The sequence below is a fragment of the Ambystoma mexicanum genome, chromosome 10, assembly GCF_040938575.1.
Source record: "Ambystoma mexicanum isolate Mex_15411 chromosome 10, UKY_AmexF1_1, whole genome shotgun sequence".
NCBI lineage: Eukaryota > Metazoa > Chordata > Amphibia > Caudata > Ambystomatidae > Ambystoma > Ambystoma mexicanum.
The window spans coordinates 364,985,329-365,011,585 of record NC_090932.1 but is presented as its reverse complement, the minus strand read 5'-3'; the positions used below and the strand labels follow the sequence as shown (position 1 = coordinate 365,011,585).

The window sequence follows — 26,257 nt, the reverse complement described above, 5'->3', positions numbered from 1 at the left end:
AGTACACGGAACAGTCGCGAGTGCATGGAACGGACTGGAATGCATGGAATGGACTGGAGTGCATGAAAAGGATTGGAGTACATGGAATGGATTGGAATGCATAGAATGGCGTGACTTACATGGAATGGTTTGAAAGAGCATTGAAACGAACGGTTTTGAGTGCTTGACATGGTCGTAATGCATGGAACAGTCGGAGTACATGGAACGGATGGAGTACATGGAACTATTGGAGTGGGCTCCGTCTCAAGCAGCTAAGGTAAACCACCATATCCACATCTCCACGCTTACTCTCTTCTTTACACTACCACTCAAATAGAACAGCAATACTATGACACCATTCGGTATAGCTGTTCTCATACCATCATTTGCCTCATGCTCCACATCACCCTAACTAATCACTGCTGGTTACACACCCTCCAGCCTAGGCGTTTCTCCTCAGGCCTAACACAGCCAAATCGGTCTGGATAACAACCTGCCAGAACAAACACATACTCTTGATCTCTCAGCGTCCACACCTACAGCTAAGAAGAAGCTATCACACAATTGCCACACCAGCTGCACACATATCCGGTGCTCACATGCACCTTTTGTCCCTCTATTTTCTCTACTGACCTGAACTTCGGTTCCCAAGGGCGTTCAACCTACCAGCGCCTTGAGACCATACCAATGGTACATAAGGCGCTATATAAATGCAAAGTAACATAACATAAATCTAGTCATTGGTACCAGATTTCCCCACCAATATCGCTACACGACTCTTCACCCTCCTCCCCCCCCTCCAGAAGCAAAGAACTGTCTCGGGTAAGGCTAAGCCTGCTGCCTCTTTTCGTCCTGTGCAAGCAGGTGGGTTTCCTGCAGACAAGCAATGGACAGAGACATTTCCCCTAATTTCCTTAGAACAGACTTCCTCTTCACAGGGGAAATTCAGCCCCTGGACGTGTCACGTCCCCAAGCAGGATATGATGCCCCCCTCTCCCACCTTTAGATACACCTCACACCCATCATGGCATCCAAACCGCAGAGCTGAATTCCCTCAGTGCACCCCCCACGCCACACCCCCATATACACAAGTTTTCCCCACAGTAACATTTAGCAACTTAACTGCCCCAAACAACCCCCCACCAAATGACAACCAATAACCAAACCCATTCACACGTCTTACATCCACCCCTTGGACTCCTGTTATGGGAATTACAACTTGGAAGGAACCTTACATCCAACTCAAGAACTACGCCCCCACCCCTCCACCCCTATTCCCCGCAACTCATAGTACCGCCCACAGCGTTTGCACCTCACCTCTGTTTAGCATATTTAGCCCAGGATTATACAACATAACAGGACAAACAGCAAAACGACTCCAAAACTGCTAAAGGCCCATACTTCAATATTCAATGATGGGCCCTTAACCTTCCTACACCTACCCACTTTTAGCCATTAATTTGAACCGCCCACCCAGCTCAGATCTCAGCCCTTCCTCCTCACCCCCCCCCACTCCCCAAGCTCCCCCCTTCAAAAGCACTATGCTTCCTTAAGGTACCTGGGAACCCACCACCCCCCTTGATATGAGAAATTGAGCGCTGTGGAGGAAACGCCCATCTGTAGCTCACTTTCTTGCCTCTCAGCCATTCAAGTCAGTGGTCTCAGTGCTCCCTGTTTCGCAAAGGAGGAAGAATCCATGTCCTGAAACAGGGAAAGGGACATATTGCGGAAGGTGGTTGTTGGGGAGAATCTAGCCATGGCCATTATACACGCCATTGTAAAGAAGTGTACCCAAAACAACACATCCGGGGTCTGCCCTGGGGAGATGCGTTTCTGGGTCCAGCTCAATGGGTCCAGTTAAACGGGTTGAATCATCAGGCAGGCCCAGGATGGATCAAAAAGGCTTGTCACAAAGTCTGGGAGGTCATTGTCCGAACTGCCAGAGAGAGATACTACGTTCATGCAGGAACGATTTTCACCATCCTTCTGTTTATCCTCTAAGGCTTTGCACCAGGTTTCCAGTGCTTCTATTCTGTTGGAACATTCGCCTACCTTGTATGATTGATCACAGAGTGCATCCTCCACCTCTGAGGCTCTGTGTTCCTTTTCCGACACCCTGTTATCCAGAACCAGAATTTTATGGAACAGCTCCTCTATACTTGTGAATCTCCTTCCTGATTTCAGCCAACAATTCTTGCAAGTTCGACTTAGTGGACATTTGCAGGAGTAGGGCCGGCAGTGGGTCTGCAGCATAGATCTGGGCTGGCACCACTTCACTGCGTTTGCTCTTTGCAGCACTGCAGAGATCCTTGCCTCCCAGGTTTTGGCATTTACGCCATGGTGTTCCAGCTACGGCAGTGAATCAAGGCAGGTTAACTGAACCCAGAAAGATATGATTTTGTGGGGTATTGAAGAGGGAGTGCCGTCAACTGCCTCCACCTCAACTAATCAGCAGGCTTCCACTACCAGTGGACTTCCAAGCCTCTACCACAGGCTTTCTTGTATCTCCTGCCTCCACCTTCACACACTGGTTACCTTGCAAAGCTGGATCCCGGGCCCCTCAATTATGAGCCTCCCTAAGAGTTACACTGCATTGCAGGCGTGACTCACCAAGCCACCCAGGACCACAAGGGAACATCTGACAAACACTGTGGGCCCTTTGTCGGACCTGCTAGTCTCCTGTCTCCCACCTCTTGATCCAAGATCCCGGAGCACCACCCAACAGCCCGCTCAAGTACAGACAGGCAGGGCGTCCTGTCCTCCACAACTCTGCTGCAGTGCTCGTCAGTAGTCTGATGACAGGGCACCTTGCTCCATCCACCAGATGGTGCGCTCAGCTGGTGGCTAGGGTCTTCCCGAGGTCACCACTCATGCCCACACCTCCAGCAGGTCAGCATTGGCGGGACCCCACCACCACAGCACTGCCCACTTCTACCAGGCCAGAGAGCCAACACCGCCAGACTATTCTCTCTAGAGTCACATACTCTCACACCGTGAGCCGCCAAAAACCTCAACATCGCCGGAGCTTGCCACCCTCATCCATTTGGGTTTCCCAATGCTAGGCACATCGGGCACCACCATCTTGGGACCCTTTGGACGCAGGACACCAATGCTCCGATCCCTGGTGACCAAGCATCAATGGAGTCCCAAAAGCACACCAGGCGCTCCCCACCACCTTAGCAGTCGTTCTCCAGTTGCCTCATGTGGGAAAGACAGTCAGAAGAGGGTTTAGTGCTGTTTTTCTGCCCTCTCCAAGACAGAGACCCTCAGAAGGCCATCCACACAGATGGCACTCCTAGCCACCCCCCATTGCCCTACTCTTAACCCTTCCATACAAGCCATCTCATCCTGTGCTCCCTCTCCCTTGCTAAACCTAAGCTCATTTCCCCCCCGCAGAGGTGTCCCGATTGTCCCCGTTGTTCCACAGTAATTTGTTCCTCCCTCAGCAACATCCTCTTGTAAAGGGCATCTTCCCCACCAACTTAAAAAGAAAGTCAGGGCTTCCAATCATAAAAAACATCCTTCGCGGATCTGAATAACCAGACTAAATATCAGCCTCTCTCTCGCTCTCCCTCAACACTACTCTAAAGTCCTTGACAGTATGTCTTCAATTTGATCACCACTTAACCTAAATGCAACAATTACAGTAATTCATTCCAATCTGGCTGTCTTAGAAGTCACTCCATGTAAACCTCTCCCACTCGTGTCCACTTTTCCATACCGCTGCCTACCACTCCAAGCTCCCAACTTTCATCCTCCATTTTGATCCAGGAACTCAGCATACTGTATTTGCATGAATTGCTTTCGTCCTCAGATTTATCCTTTACCAGCTCATGGAACACGCAAGCATCAGTACCAAATCTCCACTCCATGCTCTTCATACTCTAGACATCTTCCTTGAGAAAGCAAATCTCTTCCTTTGGCATTGCCTACCATTTGTTCACTGACGGTCTCTTTTCTCACTTTCACTGCAACCTTTACCATATCTCACACTTGTCTCGTCGGGTAGCACTTCAGTCAAGGCACAGTTGAGCAGAATACATCAGTATATAACAACTTTAGCTCTTTAGAAGATATTGAAATTACATGGCAGTGTTTGTTAGAAGCTAATGATTTTAATCTCATCTTCCATATGATGAAATTTTATAAGCTAATTTTAACCATTTAAAAAAATGTGTGTCTTGGTATTTTAGTCGTTTAAGTGAGATGTTAACTGTTTTTAGTGATCGATGTATGTAGCCTTACATGATGTATATGTTTGTAATATGTAAAGCCAGGTATGGCTATACGCATATTTAAATAAATAAGAATACATCAGTCATCTATCTCACTGCCCATCTTGCCCTTCCTTCTTCCATTTCCTTTCCCTCAGAACTTTTCTCACCATCCCCAAAAGCTTGCAACCTTTGAATGCACAGACAGCAACCTTAACTTCAATACATCACCTCCATTGCAACCGCTGTCAGATTGGTCACCTTCAAAAATATCACTAAAGACTTATTTCTACTCTAGTACTCTATTAATTCCACTATTATTGTGGACTGCCTCTATTCTCTGTTTGCATATGCTCCTTAACTAAATACCTAAATTAACTAATTGCACTCTGCAAAAAATACCTGCCTCCATGCTGCCAGAGTCCATGAAGCAATGATGCCTCTTCCAATTCCTACTATTGGTACTGAAATCCGCTCATGGAATTTCCCCCTTCTCCCTAGCTAACTATCACCCACTACTCACCCTACTCACTCTTCAATCCAGTGCCATACTCAATCTTTCCATTACTGTCCATATAACTTTAAAAGGTATTTAAACGGGTCATTATTACGGTTCATAATCTCTGTTGCAGATTGTCCTCATCTTATTCTCTGTCACCATTATTTCTACTCATCACTACTGGATGTGAATCTGTGTGCGCATCACTCAAGCCAGTTGTAAAGCACCATAAAAAAGGGAATTCTAAGGCCATAGTTGTTGCCATATCTAGCATTCTTAAGTGCTTCCTCTGTTTACCAATACATAAAAAATACACTACCCAGACTCGGGTCAGACTAGCACTGCCCACGGAGTCTGTCAAGTCTTTAGCAAGCAACATGGTCTGCATCAATTACTGCTGCAAAAAACAATCATGATATAGCAAGCAGCGCAATTACTCTTAGTTGAAATTGCTGTAGTGGTAGGTCTATGAGCAACTGATGGTTGTGTGAGGAGAAAGCTTAAACAAATGAAGACACAGTATAAGCAATTGTAATCTCTGAAAACAATTTTTAAAGGATGAACAAGGACATCAAAGAGTGTCTTCACCTCTGCCCAAGTATGAGAATTCTTCAGGATAATTTAGGTCTTCTCCATCTAGACCATCTCCAAAGGGCCCTCCATCCAGATCATCCTCTTCCAAGTCCTCTTCCACTCAAGACAAATAAGGGAAGACACATTAATAGAAAATTGGCAAATTTCATACAAGATTTCCCATCTGTGTTGCCCATCTACAAACATCTATCTGAATGAGGATAAAGAAACTTTGGAACAGAGGATCATCTGGTCATCATACATTTAAATCATGCAGCTTTTTACAGTCAATGGCTGATTCAAGGCCCCACATATGGATTAGAAATACAAAAGGTACACATCGAGAATCAATTGAACAGCTGGCTCCTATTCGTTAATGGTAGCATTTGCCAGTGCTTCGGTTTAAGGAGAAGGTCAACACAATTACTATAAAATTCCATTGAAAACATGTCTGATTGATGGATGCAAATAAATAAATAAATAAATAAAAAAACACAGGTTCCAAAAAATGCCCAGAGCAATCAGAACAAATTTTATGGACACATTCATAGTCTGTTAAATGAAAAGAACATCAGTAAATGCACAGAAGGTAATGCAAGAGAAACTACTGAGTAACCACTCACAGCAGCATTACACCCAGATCTACTAAAATGTCTACATAATCAGTATGTCCCGTACGAGTAAATACATGGTTCTAGTAAGACTAAAGGACCAAACAGGATGAAAAGGGCATTAAATGAACACCCAGGCAGCATACTATAGAAGTGCACACACTCTTGAGCTAACGCACCATTTTAAGCAAGTTGATAAAGTGACACATGTCTAGCAGAGATGAGCATAAAGATAACAAAAAAGTAAATGCCAGAAACATCTGTAGTTTGAGAAAGGAGAGGATGCAAGCACCACCACATAAATCACTCATGCCAGTAAATCCGTACCCCATCGAAAGATGCACAGACCTGCTCCCCACCGTCGGTGACATTTTGCAACCAAGACTGCAAACAGCCACAATCCATTTCCCCATCCACTTTATCCCAATAGTGGCGGTAGTGGTAGAGATATCCATTGCAGCTCAAGTTATGAGGGTCATGAAAAATGATCACTGGAAGCGGGGCCCTCACACCGCAATTAGACTATCTGTTCTATGTGATATTTTTGATTTTTATTATAGGTCGCCTAACTAAAAGACCGATTTTAGGCGACCTATAAAAAAAGCAAAATAACAAATTTCCACCCCCCCACCCCCTCTTTGCTACATTGCATTCAGTTGTAATAATTCTTTCCCACAAGGTGCTCAGTCTGCGCAATAAGTAAGCAGTCTCATTGTACCTAGACCTGTCTCTTCACAGGACTACTAGAGAGGGGTAGTCCGTCTGTAATGTATTTTTTCTCTTCGTAGACTCTCCCTTCCATCAGACTTGACACCCCGATAACAAAAATAAGGGAGTACCCACTCATATAGCTGATCCTCACACACCCCTCCATGGATTAGACAAGACAGGCTCTGGTGATCAGGGATGGCCACCTGTAACATGAAGCGCTAGTTTGCGATGGTAAATTCCCCAGAGCCTCTAGTCCACTTCCAGTCCTAATTATTTTATGGAATTCCAAATAAATACCAAAATATTCCTTGTCTGTAACTGCAGTACTCCAACATCAGCATCTTGTATAGATTCCCCTACTACAGGCTAGGAACCCTTGGAACACTGATAACACAGTTTCAATGGAAAGACAAGCAACTTCAGTGTTCCATCAAACACATTTTGGGACATTTGCTCTCTATGCAATAGGCACTGCCCCATTTAGTGCCACCCCTGGAGGAAATCTTCAGAATCGTGTAATGCATGGAAAAGTGCAGTTCAGAGACTCATGAGGGGGGAATATGAATCTATGATAGATGGCAATGCTGGAGAACAGTAGCTGAAGGTAAATAACTTTTCTACAGTATTGGATATTTCCTAGATTTGCATGCTTTTGAATAGACTGCCTGTCCACCTCTAGATTCCTATATCATCTTTTTGTTGCTGCAGTAAAATCGTATGGTGGTATGTGGAGATTTTCACATTGATGCTCTACAAAAGTCTGAATGCATCATCCCCACCAAACACCTGTCTTGGAGGATACAGCTCATGTAGTGTTCCTTCGGCCATCCAGGAAGCAGTCCACCAGCCTTTGCATTGCAAAAGGCTATACAGGATGATAGCCAGATGGTGGTTTTCGACATACCTTTACTTGCACCTTGGGCCCAAATGCGATAAATAGTGGACTGGCGGAAGTCCTACAGGCGAACAATGAACTACTCGAGGGCCCTCTTTACATCCAAAGAATGCAAGGACCTTTCTGCAGGCGTTGTAGGAGTATTGAAGAACGTTTCAGGCGTTCATTTAAGTGAAATGAGGTTGGCAGTTATGCCATGAATCTCAGATTGGTCGGAAGAAGTACTCTGTCCTTCTGAAAGGTTAGATTTGGTGGCTGTAAAGACAGTGCTAGAATTTGGCTCCCCTCTTGGATGATGTGATGGCACCATAGAACGTTCCCTTCCAAGAAACACATTTCACATGAGCATTGTGTATGGACTTAAATGGAGGCAACATTAATTTGAACAGTAAAGTGTCCAATGATCTAGATAGGACTACCTTATGCACTGGAGGAAAAGTTCACATAAGGGCCATTCATGGACTCCTTCATTAGTCAGTGAGACCACAGCAAGGGTGAGGGCAGTTCCTAGGTTAACAACTGCAGCAAGCTTTACCCTGATTGACGAGACAAATGGACAACCTACCTTTTGCTAGGAACAGCAAGTAAGGGATCATCTACTGTGGCTGAAAGCAGAAAAGTTCGAATCTAGGTTATCACTGCAATGCTGAAAATGTCGCCTATAAAATTGTCAACGACATTCACTGCGACACAGTGATAACATATTCCGTATGTGTTCAAGGCAGTTATTTAAAAATACATTTTTTTTTAAAAATCACTAAGTCAGTAGAAACATTCAAATTAAATATAATCATCGTTTTTGTTATGGCCCCTGGCCCTTTAAGTTAGAAGCCCCTCTATTAGGGGCGTGTTTAATGGCGTTGGGTAAAAAGGAGGAGTGTGGGTGCGAGTGGGCAGTTCCAGCTTGTACTTCAATAAAGAAGGTTGTTGTACCTCTCCGGCTCTGCGTCCTTTTAGTGAATACATATGCAGGCCCAGTCCGGGTGTCAACTTGCAACGAGGAGTTCTCCTGCGCGAGTCGGAGTCCTTCGAGCGGGTGATCCCATCTTGCCCACTCCCACGAGCGGCCGGTGATCTCACTGTGCTGCCGCCTCCTCCTCCTCCTCCTCTACAGGTCCACACTCCACACACCAGTGTACGGCGATCCCGCTCGTCACGTCCTTCCGGAGCCGGACATCCACCCGTGCACCTCATCCTGCTCCTACTCTTAGATGGGGCGCGCCCACCTTGAACGTCTGCGGCCCACTTCCACAGCCCAGAACCTGCACCCAGAGAGGCAACGCAGTCCATCCCCGACAGCCTGCACGCAGCAAAGCAGAGGTCACTGCCATGGGATACAGTGGCAGGCCTGCTACCGGCTTTTCAACAGTCCAGCACTACGCTCACAGCGAGCAGCTGTGCTCTTCACAACGACGACTCCACTGTGCCACAATGTTCAACAAGCCCATGGAACTCCTAGGGCTGCTAAGTGCAAAGACTGCACATGCTCTGGTTTATGACTCAGGACATTAAGTGCTGCAACACAATGGAGGCCCTCATTTCCCCAGGCCTGTGAGGTGGTCAGACCCTGTGATTTGAAGGTACTTCTCAAGTGCTACACCATAAAGGGAGCTCACATCCCCTACCCTCTGCTGAATCCAACGTTCAGAGGGTGGTGCACTCACTACAAACTGGAAAGTTATCCCGCTATGTAGGTGCCACTGTCACCATGGGCGAACCTGCCTCACCGCCCCCTGCACGTAGCATGAACTCTGTCCTGTTGTGCATGCCCCTTCCATTTTCAATGACTCCACAAGCTAATAAAGGTCTGCGATCGACCAAATGGATGGAGGATTTCTACCACTTTGTGAGGGGTTCAGGAGAAGGGGACTCTCCTCACCTATGGGATGTCTTTCTCAATTTGGTGTAGGTGGGGGAGTGAAAACCATAGTCAAAACCATCCCAGCAGCTGACCAGCCTGATTTTACCTCCCTGATTGCCGCCCTTAACAGACTTCTCGTCATTGAACCTAACCGGGATTATGAGAGATACCTATTCAATCAGTGCACGCATTTGGCCGCAGGAGACAGCGGACCAGTATATAACCCGTTTGAGGGTCAAAGGGGCCCACTGCCAGTTTGAAACTTTCTCCTTGGAGGAAGCCATATGTTTGTGCATCATTGAGGGCTGCCTGTCGCCCTCGCTCAAGAAACAACTGTTGAAAAAGCCCCTCACAATCCCAGAAGTCCGCAAACTTGTGAGAATCTTTGAGAGGGTCGACGCCCAAGCCACCTCGATGGCGGGTACCACCAGCTGGAGTTACACCCTGACTCGAGGTTGATAACTACGTTCGCAACCCACGCGGGACTGTTTCGATGTCGGCGGCTGAGATTTTCCAGGAGGCCGTCTGACAGATAATCAGACCCATCAAAGGGGCGTTAAACTGGAGTGATGACATTCTCATATTTGGCATGTCCACAGAAGCTCACAACGCTGCACTCCTAGCCACCTGCACAGCGGTCCAGGCCACAGGACACATTTTCTCGGTTGACGGAATGACGCCCGACCCGGACAAAGTCAACACCATCACGAAGCTGAAAGAACCCCAACAGGTAGCTAATGTGCGGTTGTTTCTAGGGATGGCTGGATACTGTCCGATATACATCCCCCGTTACGCCTCAATTACCAAACCTCTCAGGAAACTTCTGCTGAAAGTAGCTGTGTACAAGTGGTCCCCCGCATGTCAACTGGCGTTTGATTCCACCAAAAAGGCCCTAAACTAAGCCCATCGCCTGGCGTATTCCGACCCCTCATGGCATATGGAAATAACTGGACGCCAGCCACGTGGGCCTGGGGGCCATTTTGGCACCGACCAGTGGGGCGGATATCAACCCTAGACACATCATGGTCTATGCCAGCAGGGCCTTGTCTACGCCGGAAATCGCCTACTCCCAGGCCGAGAAGCAGAGCTTGGCAGCCGTCTGGGCCAGTGAGCATTTCCACAATTTTATCATCGGGAAGAAGTTCACCTTCATCATGGGCCACCAGGTGTAATCCCTGTTTGGCAACCCACGCACAAGGATGCCCCCAAGGATCAAGCGGTGGGGCATCAGGTTCCAATAGTAGGACTAAGGCATTGTGCATAGGCCAGGAGGTGAACTGAACCCAGAGGACTACCTCTTCCGCCACCCTGCGGGCCCCCCAATCGCCCGAGCTGGCGACGTGGCATGCATAGACTACGTAGCAGCCAGCTCGCTCCAGCATGCCCTATCCTTGGAGTTGTTTGCGGTTGCATCAGCTGCCGACCCTACAACCACCCTGGCTATCAGCCGGATGAACAATAACAGATGGAAGGACTACCGCCGTGCAACGCTGGCCTACCCAGGGGTGTGCAAGGAGGAAATGGAGAGATTGGCAAGGGTGCAGTCCGAGTTGGCCATCAAAGACCACACCATCCTACTGAGGGGCTGCCGTATTGTCATCCCTGCAGCACTCAGGGTCGACGTGGTCCAAACGACCCATGAGGGACACCAAGGTGCTGAGAACACCAAAAGACAACTGCGCTGCCATGTCTGGTTCCCCTTCCTGGACCCTTTGGTCGACGAGTGGATAAAAAACTGCCTCGCATGCCAGTGCACAGCTCCGGCAGAGCCCCCAGTACCCCTCCAACCAACACATATCCCGGAACAGCCATGGGATAGAGTTGCAGTCGACTTCTAAGGACCTTTAGTCAGGGGAGTACTTTCTCATTGCCGAGTATTGCCGGTTCTCCGTCGTCAAGAGGATCGCCACCACTGCTTTTTCTCATGCGGTAGCCACCCTGGACGAAGTGCTCAGTGAATGGGGCATCCTGAGAGTGATAAAGTCAGACAATGGCACGCCATTCAACAGTCATGAATTTGGGACACTGGCCAAGCACCTAGGTTTCAAACACCTCAAGATAACACCAAGGTGGCCGCAAGGGAACGGCATGGCTGAGCAGTTCAATGAGTCTATAAAGAAATCCCACCAGAGGCCCTCATAAAAGCTACCAATCCTTACCAGGCCCTGTGTAGGCTCCTGCAGGACTATCCCAACACCCCACACAAGGCCACCAACAAGACCCCCCGGCAGAACTGATGATACGCTATGACATGCACACTCGCATTGTGAGAGACTCCTCGACCCGTGGAGAGGCAGACGCCGAGATCATCCAGAGAGACACAGAAGTGAAGGAGAAAACGAAGCAAGAGTCGGACCTCCGGCGCTGGGCGGTGTCCAAGGACTTCCAGGCTGGTGATGAAGTTCTCGTACAACAGCCGATGGTCAAAAAGACAGACTCGCGCTATGCCCCGAAACCCATGAATGTCACCGCCTTCAAAGGGACGATGGTGACCGCCCAGAATGAGGACAAGGAAGTTGTGAGAAACAGCTCTCTGTTCAAGCATTTTGTCAAAAGAGGACTGTGAATTTCCATCGCCCGATCGGAGCCTCAGGAGCCACGCAATGACATGTGGATCCCTCCCAGGGGGGACCTGGATCGGGGGGTGACACGGAAACCGCTATGCTGAGTCGAAGAGTGTTAATCCGGATGTTTGAACATCTGTCTGGGGGTGGTGTTATGGCCCCTGGCCCTTTAAGTTAGAAGCTCCTCTGTAGGCGGCGTGTTTAATGATGTTGGGTGGAAAGGAGGAGTGTGAGTGGGCAGTTCCAGCTTGTACATCAATAAAGAAGGTTGTTGTGGTACCTCTTTGGCTCCGCACCCTTTTGTGAATACGTATGCAGGCCCAGTCCGGGAATCAGTTTTAGCATTTAACTAGAAATAAGTACAAAAGGTACAGTCTGCAGCAGATGTGGAAGACTGTGGAAGTTTAAATTGATTATCTGCGTAAAACGGTCCAATGAGAATTATTTTTTCATCTTTTGTCGTGTCCGCACTCACCAAAATAGTAAAAGAATATTTATGTGCATGTACAAACATTGTAATGATGGGTTATGCGAGTTTGATAACCAAAAGAATAATAGAAAATGAATCATTAAGAATAACAACGAATCACAGAAAACGTTCATATCGCGAGTTTAGTTGATTAGGTGAAAGGTGACCAAGAAATAAATACATTCTTTTAAATCGAGCAAATTGTAAATAAATTCAATGAGTGCTGCAATTTGCCTGTCTGCGTTGTACATAAAATCAAGAAGGAAAAATTTTGTCCGACCGCATTGAACATAAGGTTAACATCCAGCCATCTCAGCGAAAACTTTATTTTATGTGCCTGCATTCTACAGAACATGAGATCCGGATGCCGAGGCGGACCGGGGGAGGCATGATCTCTAATCACTGCGTAAAAAGCGGGATCGCGAAATAGCCACAGAGAGCAGGCGCCAGGGGTTTATTTAAATAAGGCGTAATTGCGATTGCAAGTGCAAGCCTTTACAAGGCATGCAATGGTCGCAGTAAATTGGCATTTTGAAATGTCTCGAATGCACAGTGAAGTAATTGTCGAATTTGGGTGACATTTTAGTACATTTCTGAAAAGATCAATCGTGTTCTGCCATAGCAAATAATGAATCGCTTGCATTTCTTATTGTAGCATTTGGTGGTGGAGTGGGCTCTAGACCTTGATCGACAGACAACCCTCTGTAGTCTAGGGGCATGTCTATGTGGCTGATTCAGGAGCCAGACCTTAAGACTGAGGGACACTGGTTTGCAATGTAGAATTTTACAACCTATTGTCCAGAAAAGGTGGACCTAGAGGGATTGGCTGTATAGCAAACAGTGCTAGCTGCTCTGATAACCAATATTGCCTCGCCTAAATTGGTACAATCAGAACCAGTTTGCACGGCTAATGTTCGACTGCATGCAGGCCCTTCAAAATGCATGGAAGTTGGAGGAACACAAAGAAATTGGTTGGGCCACGGTATCCTGACCAGGTCTTCCAGAGTGCCTCCACCCCACTAAGGGAGCCTGCTAGCAAATTCGCACTTGGGAGTTTTCTTTGGTTGCAAAGAGATCCATTTCCAGTTTGCCCCTTGTTCACAAAATGATGCACTGAATTAAGTCCCATTCATGGCAGGAGTGCATCTTCCTGCTTGCGGTGTTGACTACAGACTTTATGTTTAGCTGGTGATCCGGAGATAGCAAAATACTGTGGACCAGTGCCTATTTCCACAGTTCTTTTGCTTGGAAGGACAGGACTTGTGACCTTGTTACCCCCAGTTTCCTGATGTAAAACCTTGTCGTAGTCATAGTGTTGCCAGTGAACACCCATCTAGTTGGTGCAAAAAGGCCATCAACCCCAAAAAAAGTAACTGAGCTCTAATCCACTGATGTGTAGTTTTTACTGTTTGCACACCATAGGCCGCTGACCTGGTGTTGGTATGGCACCCCAGCCGTTCTTGGATGTATCCATGACTGTCACTTCATGGTGTGTTTTTGTGAAATGAACACCCCTTAGGAGATCGTTCTCACTCCACCACCAAAGAAGACCTTGGTGGAACACGCTGGTGAGCTGGATCGTGTCGTTGCAGTGCTGGGAACCTGGCTCCACAGAGTCCAGGAATTGCTGCAGCGGGCACATGCTAAGTCTGCAGTTTTGTACCAGTGGTATGAAAGACCGATTGCCCGATTCATGATATAGTCTTTGGGGTAATCAACCGGATCATGGGCAGGATGTTTGGACTTCGCACTTCTGAGGATTTTCTTCATGCACAAAGCAGCCCCCAAAACAAACATGCACCTTGGAGCTATGGGTGACTTCTTGTAATTCGTGGAGAAGCCCAGTGACCTTGAGCACATCTCTGGTATTGGTGCCTTACTGGCCTTGCTCCAGTGTGGATGCTTGGAGCAGACCATCATCCAAATGGGGTAGATGTGAAGGCCCTCCCTTCCAGAAATGGGAAGGCAGCTAGCACTAGGCACAAAGGAAAAACCCGTGGGGCTGATTTTAAGGTAAACAGGAGTACTTTGAATTGATAATGCTGCCCTACCACCATAAAGCAAAGGTATATGCTGTGCCTTGGGTTGATGGTATGCGGAAATATGTGCCCTGCATGTGCGTTTAGAGCGACCTCTTTTCCCCAATGGAGGTCTTCTCCGTTTCAAAGCATATTGATGTCTTTAACCTGAACCTCAGACCTGAAATGTGTAGCTTTCACATAGCCTATCATGAAATATTTATTTAATGAAAATTACACAGAAAAGGTTCAAGTTACCTACCTGTAACTATTGTTCTCCAGCATGGGTCTGGCATGGATTCACATGTTCATGAATATTCCCAGTCAGGCTGGGAATCCTTGGTAAAAGAAAAACAGTTTCACTTAATTTAAAAAAACTAAAAAACAGTATTTCTCCTCTAAACCAATTACTGTCCTCTGGGTCATACGGCCCCCATCCAATGACAGTCCTCTCCCTAAGCCCCTCCTCTGGCAGTCATCTTCAGATTTGGTAAGCATGTAAAGTGGCAGTATGACCAAGAAGAGCCGCAGAGGGGACGGAGGGAGGGTTTGCATGTGAATCCATGCCAGATCATGCTGGAGAACAATAGTAACAGGTAATTTAAAACCTTTCTCCAGCATGGGGTATGGCATGGATTCACATGCTCATGAATAGCAAATACATAGCAGTACAACATCACACAACCACAGGAGGTGGCAAGACTCAACCAAAGCAATTAAATCTTACCTCTGGATTAGGCTCACCTCAAGCAAACAGATTGCGCAGCACTGCTTAGCCGACTCAGGACTCCTCCTTGGAATCCCTGTTGATGCAGAACTTTGTGAGTGTGTGTGTGGACCTCCACGTAGCAGCCCTGCCGATGACCAGCCGGGGCACACCAGACAGGAACACTGTTGTAGCAGCGACCGCTCTGGTGGAGTGGGCTCTCAGACGGCCATACAGCGGTCGGTTCCCCAACCGATGACAGTGCGTGATGCAGCCAGAGAGACACCTCGAGATGGAAGCCTTGGTAAAGGCCTTCCCATGGTTCACAGGACCAAAGTTCACAAAAAGCGTCACGTAGAACTTCAGGGCACGAGCGAGTGCAAGGCCATTGCTGCAGGCGACAAAGGTTTCGGGAAAAAAAAACAGGTAACACCAAAGGATCGTTGAGGTGGAATTCCAACGGAACCTTCAGCATGAAGGAGGAGTACGTATGCAGCACAGCCCTCGATTTGTGGAAAGTCAGGTACGGTTGCTTGCAGGATAAGGCCTGGACCTCACCAACCCTTCTGGCAGAGGTGATGGCCACAAGGAAAGCAGTTTTCCACAAGAGGAACTTGGGTGTGGTTTGATGCATAGGCTCGAAGGCCCCCCGCCCCCCATGAGCCTCGTCAGAACCACGTTGAGTTCCCACGCCGGGGCAGGAGCCTTCACCGGCGGGAAAAGTGCGACCAAAGTGAAGATCTTCCTGGAGACCTGGAGTAGCTGGAGATGGCCACCAGATGTACCTTGATCGATGCGTGCGCCAGTGCGGCCTCGGCAAGGATAGCAATGATGGAAGGACCTGCAGAGCCGTGACTGAGCGGGATAATCTTCTGAGACCGGCACCACATAGCGAAACGCTTCCACTTGTGACTGTAGCACTTCAAGGTCGACAACGCCCTGGCCTTGGAATCCGCAGGCAACTCACATCCTCAAAACTCTAGGGCTGTAGGAGCCAAGCCTTCTGGTGAGACAATCCAGAACCACTGGTGGAGCTTGACCGGAGGCGACGCCGACAGGTTGAGAAGGTCCGGATACAAAATCTGCCTCTGCCACGCCGGGGCGACGAGTTTCATCTTGCATGGACTCTTAGTGTGTTGATGACTCGTAGCAGCAGCAGAAACGGAGTAAATGCATACAGAAACAGTCCTTCCCACGGGAAGGAGAACACGTCCACCAGGCTCTTCAGCTGGTGGAATCTGCTGGCAAACTTCTGGCACTGGAGTTCATCGCCGTCGCAAACAGATTTATCTGGGGCCTGCCCGATTTGATTACTAGGCAATCCACCTACTCCTGACGAAGCTCCCACTCGTGGCAGGAGCACAGTTCCCTGCTGAGGGAGTCTGCAATTGTGTTCTCGACTCCTGCCAAGTGGAGACGGACGAGGAACATCCCCTGTCCGACAGCCCAGCGCCACAAGTCCTGCGTCTCTTTGGAGAGCGCCAGGGATCGAGTGCCCCGCTGCTTCCTGATGTAGAACATGGTGGTGGTGTGGTCTGAAGATCCTCACCACCTTGCCTTTCAGAGACGGTAGGAACGACTTGAGGGTACAGAACACTGCTTGTAGCTCCAGGATGTTGATATGAAGATACATCTCATCCGGTAGCCACAGACCTTTGGTGTGCAGATGTCCTGTGTGCACTCCCCATCCTTCCAGGGAGGCGTCCGTGGTGACCGTCTCCCAGTATAGGGGCTTTGGGTGATGTTGGAGCAGATTCCCCACCACCGTATCGCAGACGGAACTTGTTGAGAGAGCTTGTCCGTGAAGCTTCCGGACAGCTGTATCCAGCGAGCGCCCAGGCACTCCTGAAGGGGTCGCATTTGCAACCTGCAGAGCCGGATGAGGTAGATGCAGGACATCATGCCCAGCAACGACTTGATGGCCCGCATGAGGCAGTCTTCGTCGAGGACAGATGCTACACCTTTGCTTGAATGGCTGCTACGCTCTCCTCCTAGGGCGAGGGCAGGCAAGACACTGTTTTGAGTCCGGCACCTAGGAACATTGCGTTCTGCAATAGCATTAAGCAGGACTTTGGATAGTTGGAGAATCCCAGGTCCGTCAGTAGCTGGACAGTCGTCTCTGAGTCCATCAGCCAACTCCCACGAGTGGGCGTGAATCAGCCAGTCATCCAGGTACAGGTATATGTGTATGTCCTGTAGATGTAGATGGGCCGCCACAAGTGACAGGCATTTTGTGAACACTCTGGGGGCCGATTTCAAGCCAAAAGGTAGAGCCTTGAGCTGGTAGTGCTGTCCAACGCACTACGAAATGTAGAAACATCCAATGTTTCTTGTGAATGGAGACATGGAAGTAGGCGTCCGCCAGGTCCAATTAAGTCAAGAAGTCTCCTTTTTCCAGCTGGCCGAGCACGTGTTGCAACATGACCATCCTAAACTGCCTCCAGCCCCCTGTCTTCTTTCTGACCAGAAAGCATCTGGAATAGATCCGGAGCCATTGGGGAACTAGCTTCATCGCCTCTTTTTGCAGCATAGCCCATACCTCTTCCAGGAGCTGAGGGATGTGCTGCTCCTGATGGGTAACTGGAGGGATCCGCGCAGACCTGCGTTGAAACTCCAGGGTGAGTCATTGGGCGAGAGTGTCCAGCATCCATCTGTCAGTGGTGATCTTTTTCCACTCGCTGACTAACTTTGTCAGCTGACCTCCCACCGGGGTGCACGAGTGGGGGCCCCCCCCGACATCCCGGTTGGTTCAGGCTTGCTTTGGTGCCGGTGTCCTGCCCTGTGGGCAACAGCATTGCTGTCCTCTGCTATCTTAGGCCTGGGAACGGCCTCTGTAGGCTTCCTGAGTTGTGGATCTGGAGGGCTAACGGTAAGATGTGGATAAACCCATGGAAGACCTGCTTGACTTTCCCCTGGAGCAGCAAAAAGAAGAGCGGTGCTGCTGGAGAGTGCCCCGGGAACGGACTGTCTCTGTATCTGCTTTGATGGCCTGGAGGGACTCGTCGTCAACCTTCCCAAATACATTCTCTCCATCAACAGGCATGTCCAGCACCTTCGCTTGGACCTCCTGATGGAAATTTGTAGCCTTCATCCAGCCTTGGCGAAGAAAGCATACTCTGTTCCCCATTTGCCAGAACCCTGCGTCTGCGACGTCCAATGTCACTGTGATGGCGTGATCGGACGATACCTCCCATTCCTGGAAGAGAGAGATTGCCTCCTCCTTATCGTTGGGGAGGAATTCCAGGCTATGTCCAGCTTGTACCACAACTCCCCGTCGTACCTGGCTAGGATCACCAGTGCGTTGGCTGCCTTGATAGTGGACGCTGCGGTGTAAATCACCATTCCATGGTGTCCATCCTCTTCCTCTCTTTGTCCGGAGGGACTGAAGATGAAGAGGACGGATTGGCTGACAGTTTCCTCGCGGCCGCAGATACCACGGAATCCGGCAATGGCTGCGACCGCATGCACTTGGGTGCAGAGTCCGGCCCCCAGTACTACTATTTCTACCGCCTTTCCCGTTTGGCTGGAGCGGTTATGTTACTTGGCATTTATATAGTGCTCTATAGATCATTGGTATGACCTCAAAGTGCTGGTAGGTTGAACGCCCTCGGGAACCGTAGTTCTGGTCAGTAGAGAAAGAGAAGTGTCATAGGGTGTGTGGTGCAGCTGATGTAATTGCCGGATGATAGCTGCATCCTAGCGTTCGGTGTGGTGCTGAAGAAGGATGTGTGTAGTCTGGTGGGTGGACACCCAGACTGGGTTCTGGCAGCATTAGGCCTGAAGGACTCGTATGTGAGCAAATAGCCCGAATCTGCTTGGCTAGCTGTGTTTTATAGGGCGAGGAGGTGTTCATGGAGTGGTGTTCGTATGTGAACAGCTAGGCTGAATTAATGAGGGGTATAGATGTGTTCTAGTTGAATGATGGTGTATAGTAGAGAGTAAGCTAAGTGATGAGATATGATGGTTATCTTTGAGGTGCCCGAGCCTAGGCACATGAACAGGATAGCAAGGACCAGAGCGGCACACAGACACAGACAGTGAGTGGGCTACAGCAACGGGAGGGGGATAGGGATATATAGCAACAGCATCGGGAACAGGAAAGCAGGGTACACAGCGATACATGTGTGGGCTTGTTAACATTTACATTCGCATTCCGTCCACTCCCTCCATTCAGTCCACTCCCTCCATACCATTGACTCAATTCATTTCATCCATTCCTTACACTCTATCCATTCTATCCACTCCGTCCATTAGATCCACTCTATTAATTTCATCCATTCCGTCTGCTCTGTCCACTCATTCCGTTCCACTCCGTCCATTCCGTGCACCCGGTCCATACCATCGGCTCAATTCATTTCATCCATTCCTTACACTCTATCCATTCCGTCCATTTGATCCACTATCCATTCCGTCCACTTTCTCGACTCCGTCCACTCTCTCCACTCCTCCCACTCTCTCCACTCCACCCAATCCACCCAACCCCTGTGCAAGGGTTCTTCATGAGGGACTGGCCCACTTCCCAAACCCCATCCAGAAGGGGTACCACCATGGCAGCCCTCAACATCCCCAAGAAGTCGCATATTTCTGAGACTAGACGCAATCTGCACTGGCTCCCGGTAGAGCATAGAATAGCTCTCAAAACCCTTACCCTAACACACAAAGCCAGGGCCAACCTTGCACCAGCCTACCTTACTAACCAACTCACCCCACATACGTCCTCAAGACCACTTAGAGCAGCTCGAGCAAACACAATGTCCATACCAAGATTCAAACTCCATAACTCGGGAGGAGCTAGCTTCCCTGTACAGGCCTCAAAGCTATGGAATACACTCCCTGCTTCCCTTAGATCAGATCCCTCCTTCCACTCATTCAAGCGCAACACTAAGCGCTGGCTTCAGGACTTGGATACAATTAACAGTTTAACTTCCCGGATCTTAGACTTGCTGCCTGCCCTACTGTATCTATTGTAAATACTATACTATATTATTTAACTGTATCTTCTTCCATTCTCTACTGTATGTAACATGTATGTATCTTTAACACTAATGTATCTCCTTATCTGTATGTAACTAACGTTCTGCAACCTGATTTAAATTGACGCGCCCGTATGCCCATGGGCCTGGCTGCACTTTATAAATAAAACAAATACAAAATACAAATGATAGTCTTCCTCTTGGCCTTGCACCTCTGGTACACGAAGCACTCTTTCGTGGTTTCCCCGGGCACTAGCTGGAATAGCTTGGAGGCTCTGGAGATCATGGAGTGGAACAATCCCACCTCATCCGGTGGGTACACCCTATGTGGAGCATCCAAATGCAGAGATTCGCCGTCTGCTGCGACGATATCCTAGTCATCCGTTGTCATGGCTGTATCCGTCCCGTACCTGCTGGTAGGGAAGGGACCCCGACATGGTGGCAGAGGTTGAAATTGGGGCGTCGGATGATTCTTCCTCCTCTTCGCTGGAGGCTGTTCGGGGACCTTGGGGACCCCAGGCGCCAGGGCCGGAGGCATCCTCTTCTGGATCTCTGACTTGTGCAGGGTCGACGGAATATCCAAGGAAATCTCCCTTTGCTGAGATGGCAGGACAGGAAAACTAGGCTCTGCGCCATCGTCCTCTTCAACGTCCTTGTGGACCATGCAAAAGGACTCTTGGTCTTTGTCGTCCATGTAAGAGACCTCCATGGCTTGGGCCACAGTCCGGGAGGGCTGTTTCAGGGCCTCTTCCCCCCCTCCCCTCCTGAGGGTCTTGAACTGGGGCCTGAGCCGGGTTCCCCCATTCTGGCGTGCAAGCAGACTTTGCCAGAGTCACTGCGGTGGTGTTGCGCTTTGCGTGTAGGGACACCTGAGCTGTGGGGGCTACTTTCACAAGGTCAGTGTTCTTAGCTGTCAACACAGATGCCGACCAGGTCTTAGGCTGTGCTAATTTTCCTGCTTGGGCTGTTCATCCTTCTGCTCTGTTTGCGGCTTCTCAGATTTCACACATAGTTTAGCCGGGGTCTTCCTTTTCGAAGAGGAGCTCGATTCCCGGCTGGCAATGGAGGCAGAAGGTGATGTTGATCAAGCCCTAGCCACGCCGCCAGTCTACTGTGCCTGTCCCTCAGTCTTTTTGGAGAACCCGAGGCATATCTTGCACTCCACCGCCTTGTGGTCTGGGTGCAGGCAGTAGAGGCATTGCAGGTGCCTGTCCTCCGCAAACACATTCCGTAGAACGCATTTGGTGCAGGGTCTGAAGAGGGACCTTCCCTCCATCTCCTCCATCATGGTCGGAGGGCTCAAAGAAGGCCAGATGGTCTTCTAGAATCTGTCGGCAGATGGAGAAAAGAGGACACAGGCTCCTTTGAAACAAAAATAGAACTTTTCCGTTGAAAACACGAAAAAACATACAAATAGCTTGGAAAACAAAACTCGAGGACTCCCAATACTGAAGCGTGCAGTAAAAATATGAAGATGGCTTCCAGAGGAGGGGCTTAGGGAGCGGACTGTCATTGGATGGGGCAGTATGACCCAGAGGACAATGATAGGTTTAGTGGAGAAATACAGTTTAAGTGAAAGTGAAACTGTTATTTTTTACCAAGGATTCCCAGCCTGACAGGGAATATTCATGAGCATATGAATCCATGCCAGACCGCATGCTGGAGAACAATCAATTCTTGGCACAAGAATGCTTACAAATGTTATTGTTATCTATTTACGGAACGGAGGGCCAGTGTCCCTATCATTTGGTTAAAGGATGTGGCTAGAAGACCAGATTATGCAGGGGAGGTAGTAAAATGAACAAGGGACAAGGACAGTAGAGTATGATATAGGAACAGGATAGTGAAAGCAATGTTACATTTTAAGATGAAGGGTTGAGGGCACAGTGCGGCTGTGGAGTTATCGTAGAATGGTAGGGAAGAGGAGAATAGGAAGATGTGGTGGCATAGAATGCTATGCAAGAGTTTCTTCAGAAAGGAGGAGAGCTAGGAGGTTTGGTTTAAATAGATTGGGGGAATAATGTGGAGATGGAGGGGAAGAGCATCCTAGAGTATGGGAGCAAGGAGAGAACAAGCGGAAAACACAAGCATGCAAGGGGCACCAGAGGTGGCAAGCAGAATATGATTGTAAAGATCGAAGGGGAAAGTAGGGAGCGAGATAGGCCGATAGGTAAGGTAGGACAAGTCTCTGTATAGTTTTGAAGATGAGAATGAGTTGATATGTTGCCCTCTGTCTCACAGATAACCAGTTTAACTGATGATGGGCTGGAGAGGTGCAGCTGAAGCTGGAAAGGTTCAGGAGTGCACAGACAGCAAATATGAAAACTGCTTAGATGTGAAAAAGCATAGTCGGGTAGGCCATAGAGTAGACTGGCACAGTAGTCAGATCAAGAGAGTGCTAAAGAGGAAATTAGGTGCTTAGCAGTAATGATGGGAAGAAGGTCTTATTTCTCTGATGTTGAGGAGATTAACTCTGGCCACACTGCCAGATTTGGAGATGAAGAGTGAGAAGTTGTGAGCTGTGTCAGGGACATCAAGGTTGTGAGCAGAAGCAGATTGAGCAGAAGCAGAAGCAGATTAGGGAAGGTAATCAGCAGAAAAGAATAGAAGAGAGTGAAGGAAGAGAAAGCCTTTTTGGATGGGAAGTAGAGAACTTTAGTCTTAGTCGAGTTGAGCATGAGCAAGTGAGAGGACATCCAGTATTTGATGGCGGAGAGACAGTAAGAAATATTTTACAGCTTGTCCGATAAGGAGGGGAAGGAAAAGATCCAAGTGTCATCAGCAAAGAGTTGATAGGAGAAGCCATATGAGGCAATCAAGGAGCCAACCGCAGAGGTATAAAGAGTGAACACCAACAGTAAGGGGTGGGGGTGAATGGGGAGGTAAGCCTGTTCACCTGGAAGTGTCTTGGGGCGAGATATGAAGCAAACCAAGCGAGGTCCTTGTCTCGGATGCCTAGGTGAGAGTGTTGCGAGAAGGTAGAATGGTTGAAGGCAGCAGAGTGGTAAGGAATAAGACTAGATGAACAGTTAGCATGATGACCGAAAGATGTGGTTGCTGACATCGAGGAGAGCGGACTCAGAGTGCAGAGGTCAGAAGCCAGATTGAAGAGGATCCCGGAGGTTGTGTGTGTGTGAAGGAAATCAGTGAGGTGGTTGAAAACTCACGCTCTTGGGTTTTGGAATGGTTAGGTAGAAGAGAGACCGGATGAAAGTCAGCAGGGCAGTTCGGCTCTAGGCCAGGTTTTGTAAGGATAGGGATGACAGTAGCAGACTTTTATAATGGAAAAGTGGCACTGAGAAGAGAGAATTTGATGAGGGAAGTAAGATATGGAACAACACTGGGAGCTACGAGTTACACTATGTGTGGGTATAAAGGATCGATTGGGGGCACGTGAAGCCCTGAGGAGGTCAAGAATCTCATCAGGGTTAGTGGTGGCAAAGGAAGGCTCCTAGGTTGAGATGATCAAGACGAAATGAGATAGAAGTCGCGTTTGGCAGAGTCCAGAGAAGAGAAGTAGTTTAGAAGAGCAGTCAGCGTTGGCAATCAGAGAGTATAGATATTTGCCACCTGCAAAGGTTTTTCCTCATTGTCCTTTTCAAAGTGCGTATGGTAGGTGCAATCCAAGACCATGGAGGGGAGGGTTTAAGGAGTGAATGTAGTAAGAGGGAAGTGAGAGAAGTTAGTGAAGTCTTTCAGTGGCTGGAACTGTACATTTTGCATTGGAGACGAGAGAGTGGTGTATGTCAAAGAGGTAGATGGGGAATTTGGAGGACAGAAAATTGTGCTTGATAATGAAAGTTGTAGATGGAGATTGGGGTGGAGGTATGAGAGGAGACTGAGGCGAAGACAATTGAATGATCAGAGGGAGAAGGAGTGTTGGAGTAATTAGAGGCAGAGTGTTGAGAGGAGATGAGAATAAGGCCAAGGGAGTTACCATTTTAATGGATGGACAGAGGAGAGCAAGTAGTTAAGGAGGAGAGAGCTAAAGTCAGTGGATAGGAGGAGAGGGGAGGTTAAAGTCACTAGTGACAATTAGGTGATGACAGGGAGGAAGGGAGTTAATTACTTTGGAGAGGTGGTTAATTAAAATGGACCAGCATGACAAGTTGGACGATAGTGATATAATATGAATGCCATAGGCAGTAGTGATTGTGGAGATTTTATATTTGTTTATTACTTATATAGCGCACTGAAACCTAAGGTAACTTGGTGCTTGAAAGACTTGGGTTACATACATGTTAAGGCAGTGTACATTTACAATATAGAATACTGTAATATAGTGTATTTGATAGATATAGAACAAGCGGGGGGGTAGGAGAGATCAGAGGTTTGGAAGATGCAAACAGTTCTACACCACCACCCCTACCAGTTGGGTAGGAAAAGTGGGTTAAGGTGTAGGCATTGTCATGAAGGGCAGCAATGGTTGAAGCATCAGCGGGATAAATCTAGGTTCCTGTAAGGGCAATGAAGTCAAGAGAGGGGGAATGGGACGGGTATGCCCAGACGTGGGTCCCGTTCCTGCTGGGTCTAGAGACCCAAGCTACTCCTCACTGATGAGGCCCAACAAGGCCGAAACATGTTTGGGGATGCTTGCGGTCTTGCGCAGAAGGGATGTGACCTAGCAGTTCGGGCTGAACAGCCACTTTTGGGGGGGGGGCCAAGCCTGATTTGCATATGGTCTTTCCCCTTCTGTAATGGCTTGGCAGGCGAAGAACGATGGTCTGGAGGGTTGCTCAGATGCAAGCACGATTTTGTTCAATAGTTCAAAGTGAAGGAATTCCGGTCTCATAACAAAGGTCCAGTCCAGTTCCCTTTGGTCCAACTTGATAACGAAAAAATCCAAAATTGGATTCAACCAACAGTTCACAAGTGTTCAACAAAGTTTCCTCTTTCAAATGCATTGTGTCCTCCCACGTAATTCTCATCTTTGATGTATGCAAGACTTTTATAGAATATTTTCCTTGGGTCGAGCGACATGCAGAGTTTAATCTTGGTCCTCGACGTCCTTCGCGACTTCGACGCGGATATATAATCGGCATGTGTACTGACCGTGATCTCAGTTCCATTTTTTCTGTATTGCTGTGTGCTTCAGAGCTACTCGCCTCAGCGATAAAACTACTTCTTATTTAGAGAATGGCCTCCATACCGAAGACAGGCTTCAAGCGGTGTTCAGACTGTGGGGCCAAGATGTCGATTATAGACCTGCACAGTGTTTGTCTGTGGTGCTTGGGATCAGGCCACAAGGTCAATGACTGTGGCTTGTGTCAGTCGATGACGGTTAAGACCTTGCAGGAAAGGAAGGGACACCTCAACGCAAGTAAGTCCCTCTCCCAAACCCCTGGCCTTTACCCCTTCGAAGATGAAATCTTCCTCTGATTCGAGATATGTCTCTCCTGTTAAAAAACTTGCAAAACATGGGCATTAGAGGTCCTGGTCACGACGCTCATCATCCTCTTCCCATGAAAAGGGTAAGAAACAGTGTCACAGGTCTTTATAGTCTTCATCTTCCTGAAAAGATAAGCTGCCACCAGCCCTGTCCAAGGCACATCCGCACTTCTCTGAAAAAAATCCCTTTGTGAGGGTCTATGGCCCTTGAAATTGACTAGAGGACACAAGCACACTGTACTGTAAGGTACATTGTGCACTTCTAACATGTTGCAGAAAAGTTGCAACATTGACAAGGACTAAGGCAAACAGTCTCCCAGGACTGACTGTCTTTAAGGGCATGTCAGTTTCCCCATTAACAAAGTGAGCGAAAAGCCCAGTGGAGTGCAGCTGAAGGCTGTGCTTCACTGGCAAAGTCAGACTATGGTGTTTAAACAAAAGCAAAAAGTTGAGGGGTTACACAACTGGAGGGAAAACTTCACATAATTGGGAATCTTTCCTAACAACCTCATCGGAGCAGTCTTTGCTACTGAAGATTGTAAAATCTATACCCGAGCCTAAATTGTTCCAACCCATTCCAAGAACTGATTTCTTTAGGCAGATAGATTCTATTTTTGAAGATGAGGAGTGTAACGACTGGAGGGGGGGGTTATCTGCACTCCTGCCCTCTATATGGCAGAGTAGAAGCACAGAGCACCCCAGCCAAGATTCTCTATTGTTGGTAGCAATGGACGAGCAATCAAGGCTTAGCTCTCAGGAGGTGATGCGGGCGGGTACTTAAGTACAGTGTAGTCCC

At 48.3% G+C, this 26,257-nt stretch overlaps 1 protein-coding gene across 1 annotated transcript in view; it reads right to left on the bottom strand.

The window, feature by feature from the left end:
• LOC138491435 (nucleoplasmin-like) overlaps nt 1–26,257 on the bottom strand; it is a 405,174-nt gene that overhangs the window by 65,717 nt on the left and 313,200 nt on the right. Inside the window, exon 6 of the mRNA XM_069617951.1 lies at nt 5,281–5,385. Coding sequence (XP_069474052.1) covers nt 5,281–5,385 — 105 coding nt within the window. The remainder of the gene's footprint in view (nt 1–5,280; nt 5,386–26,257) is intronic.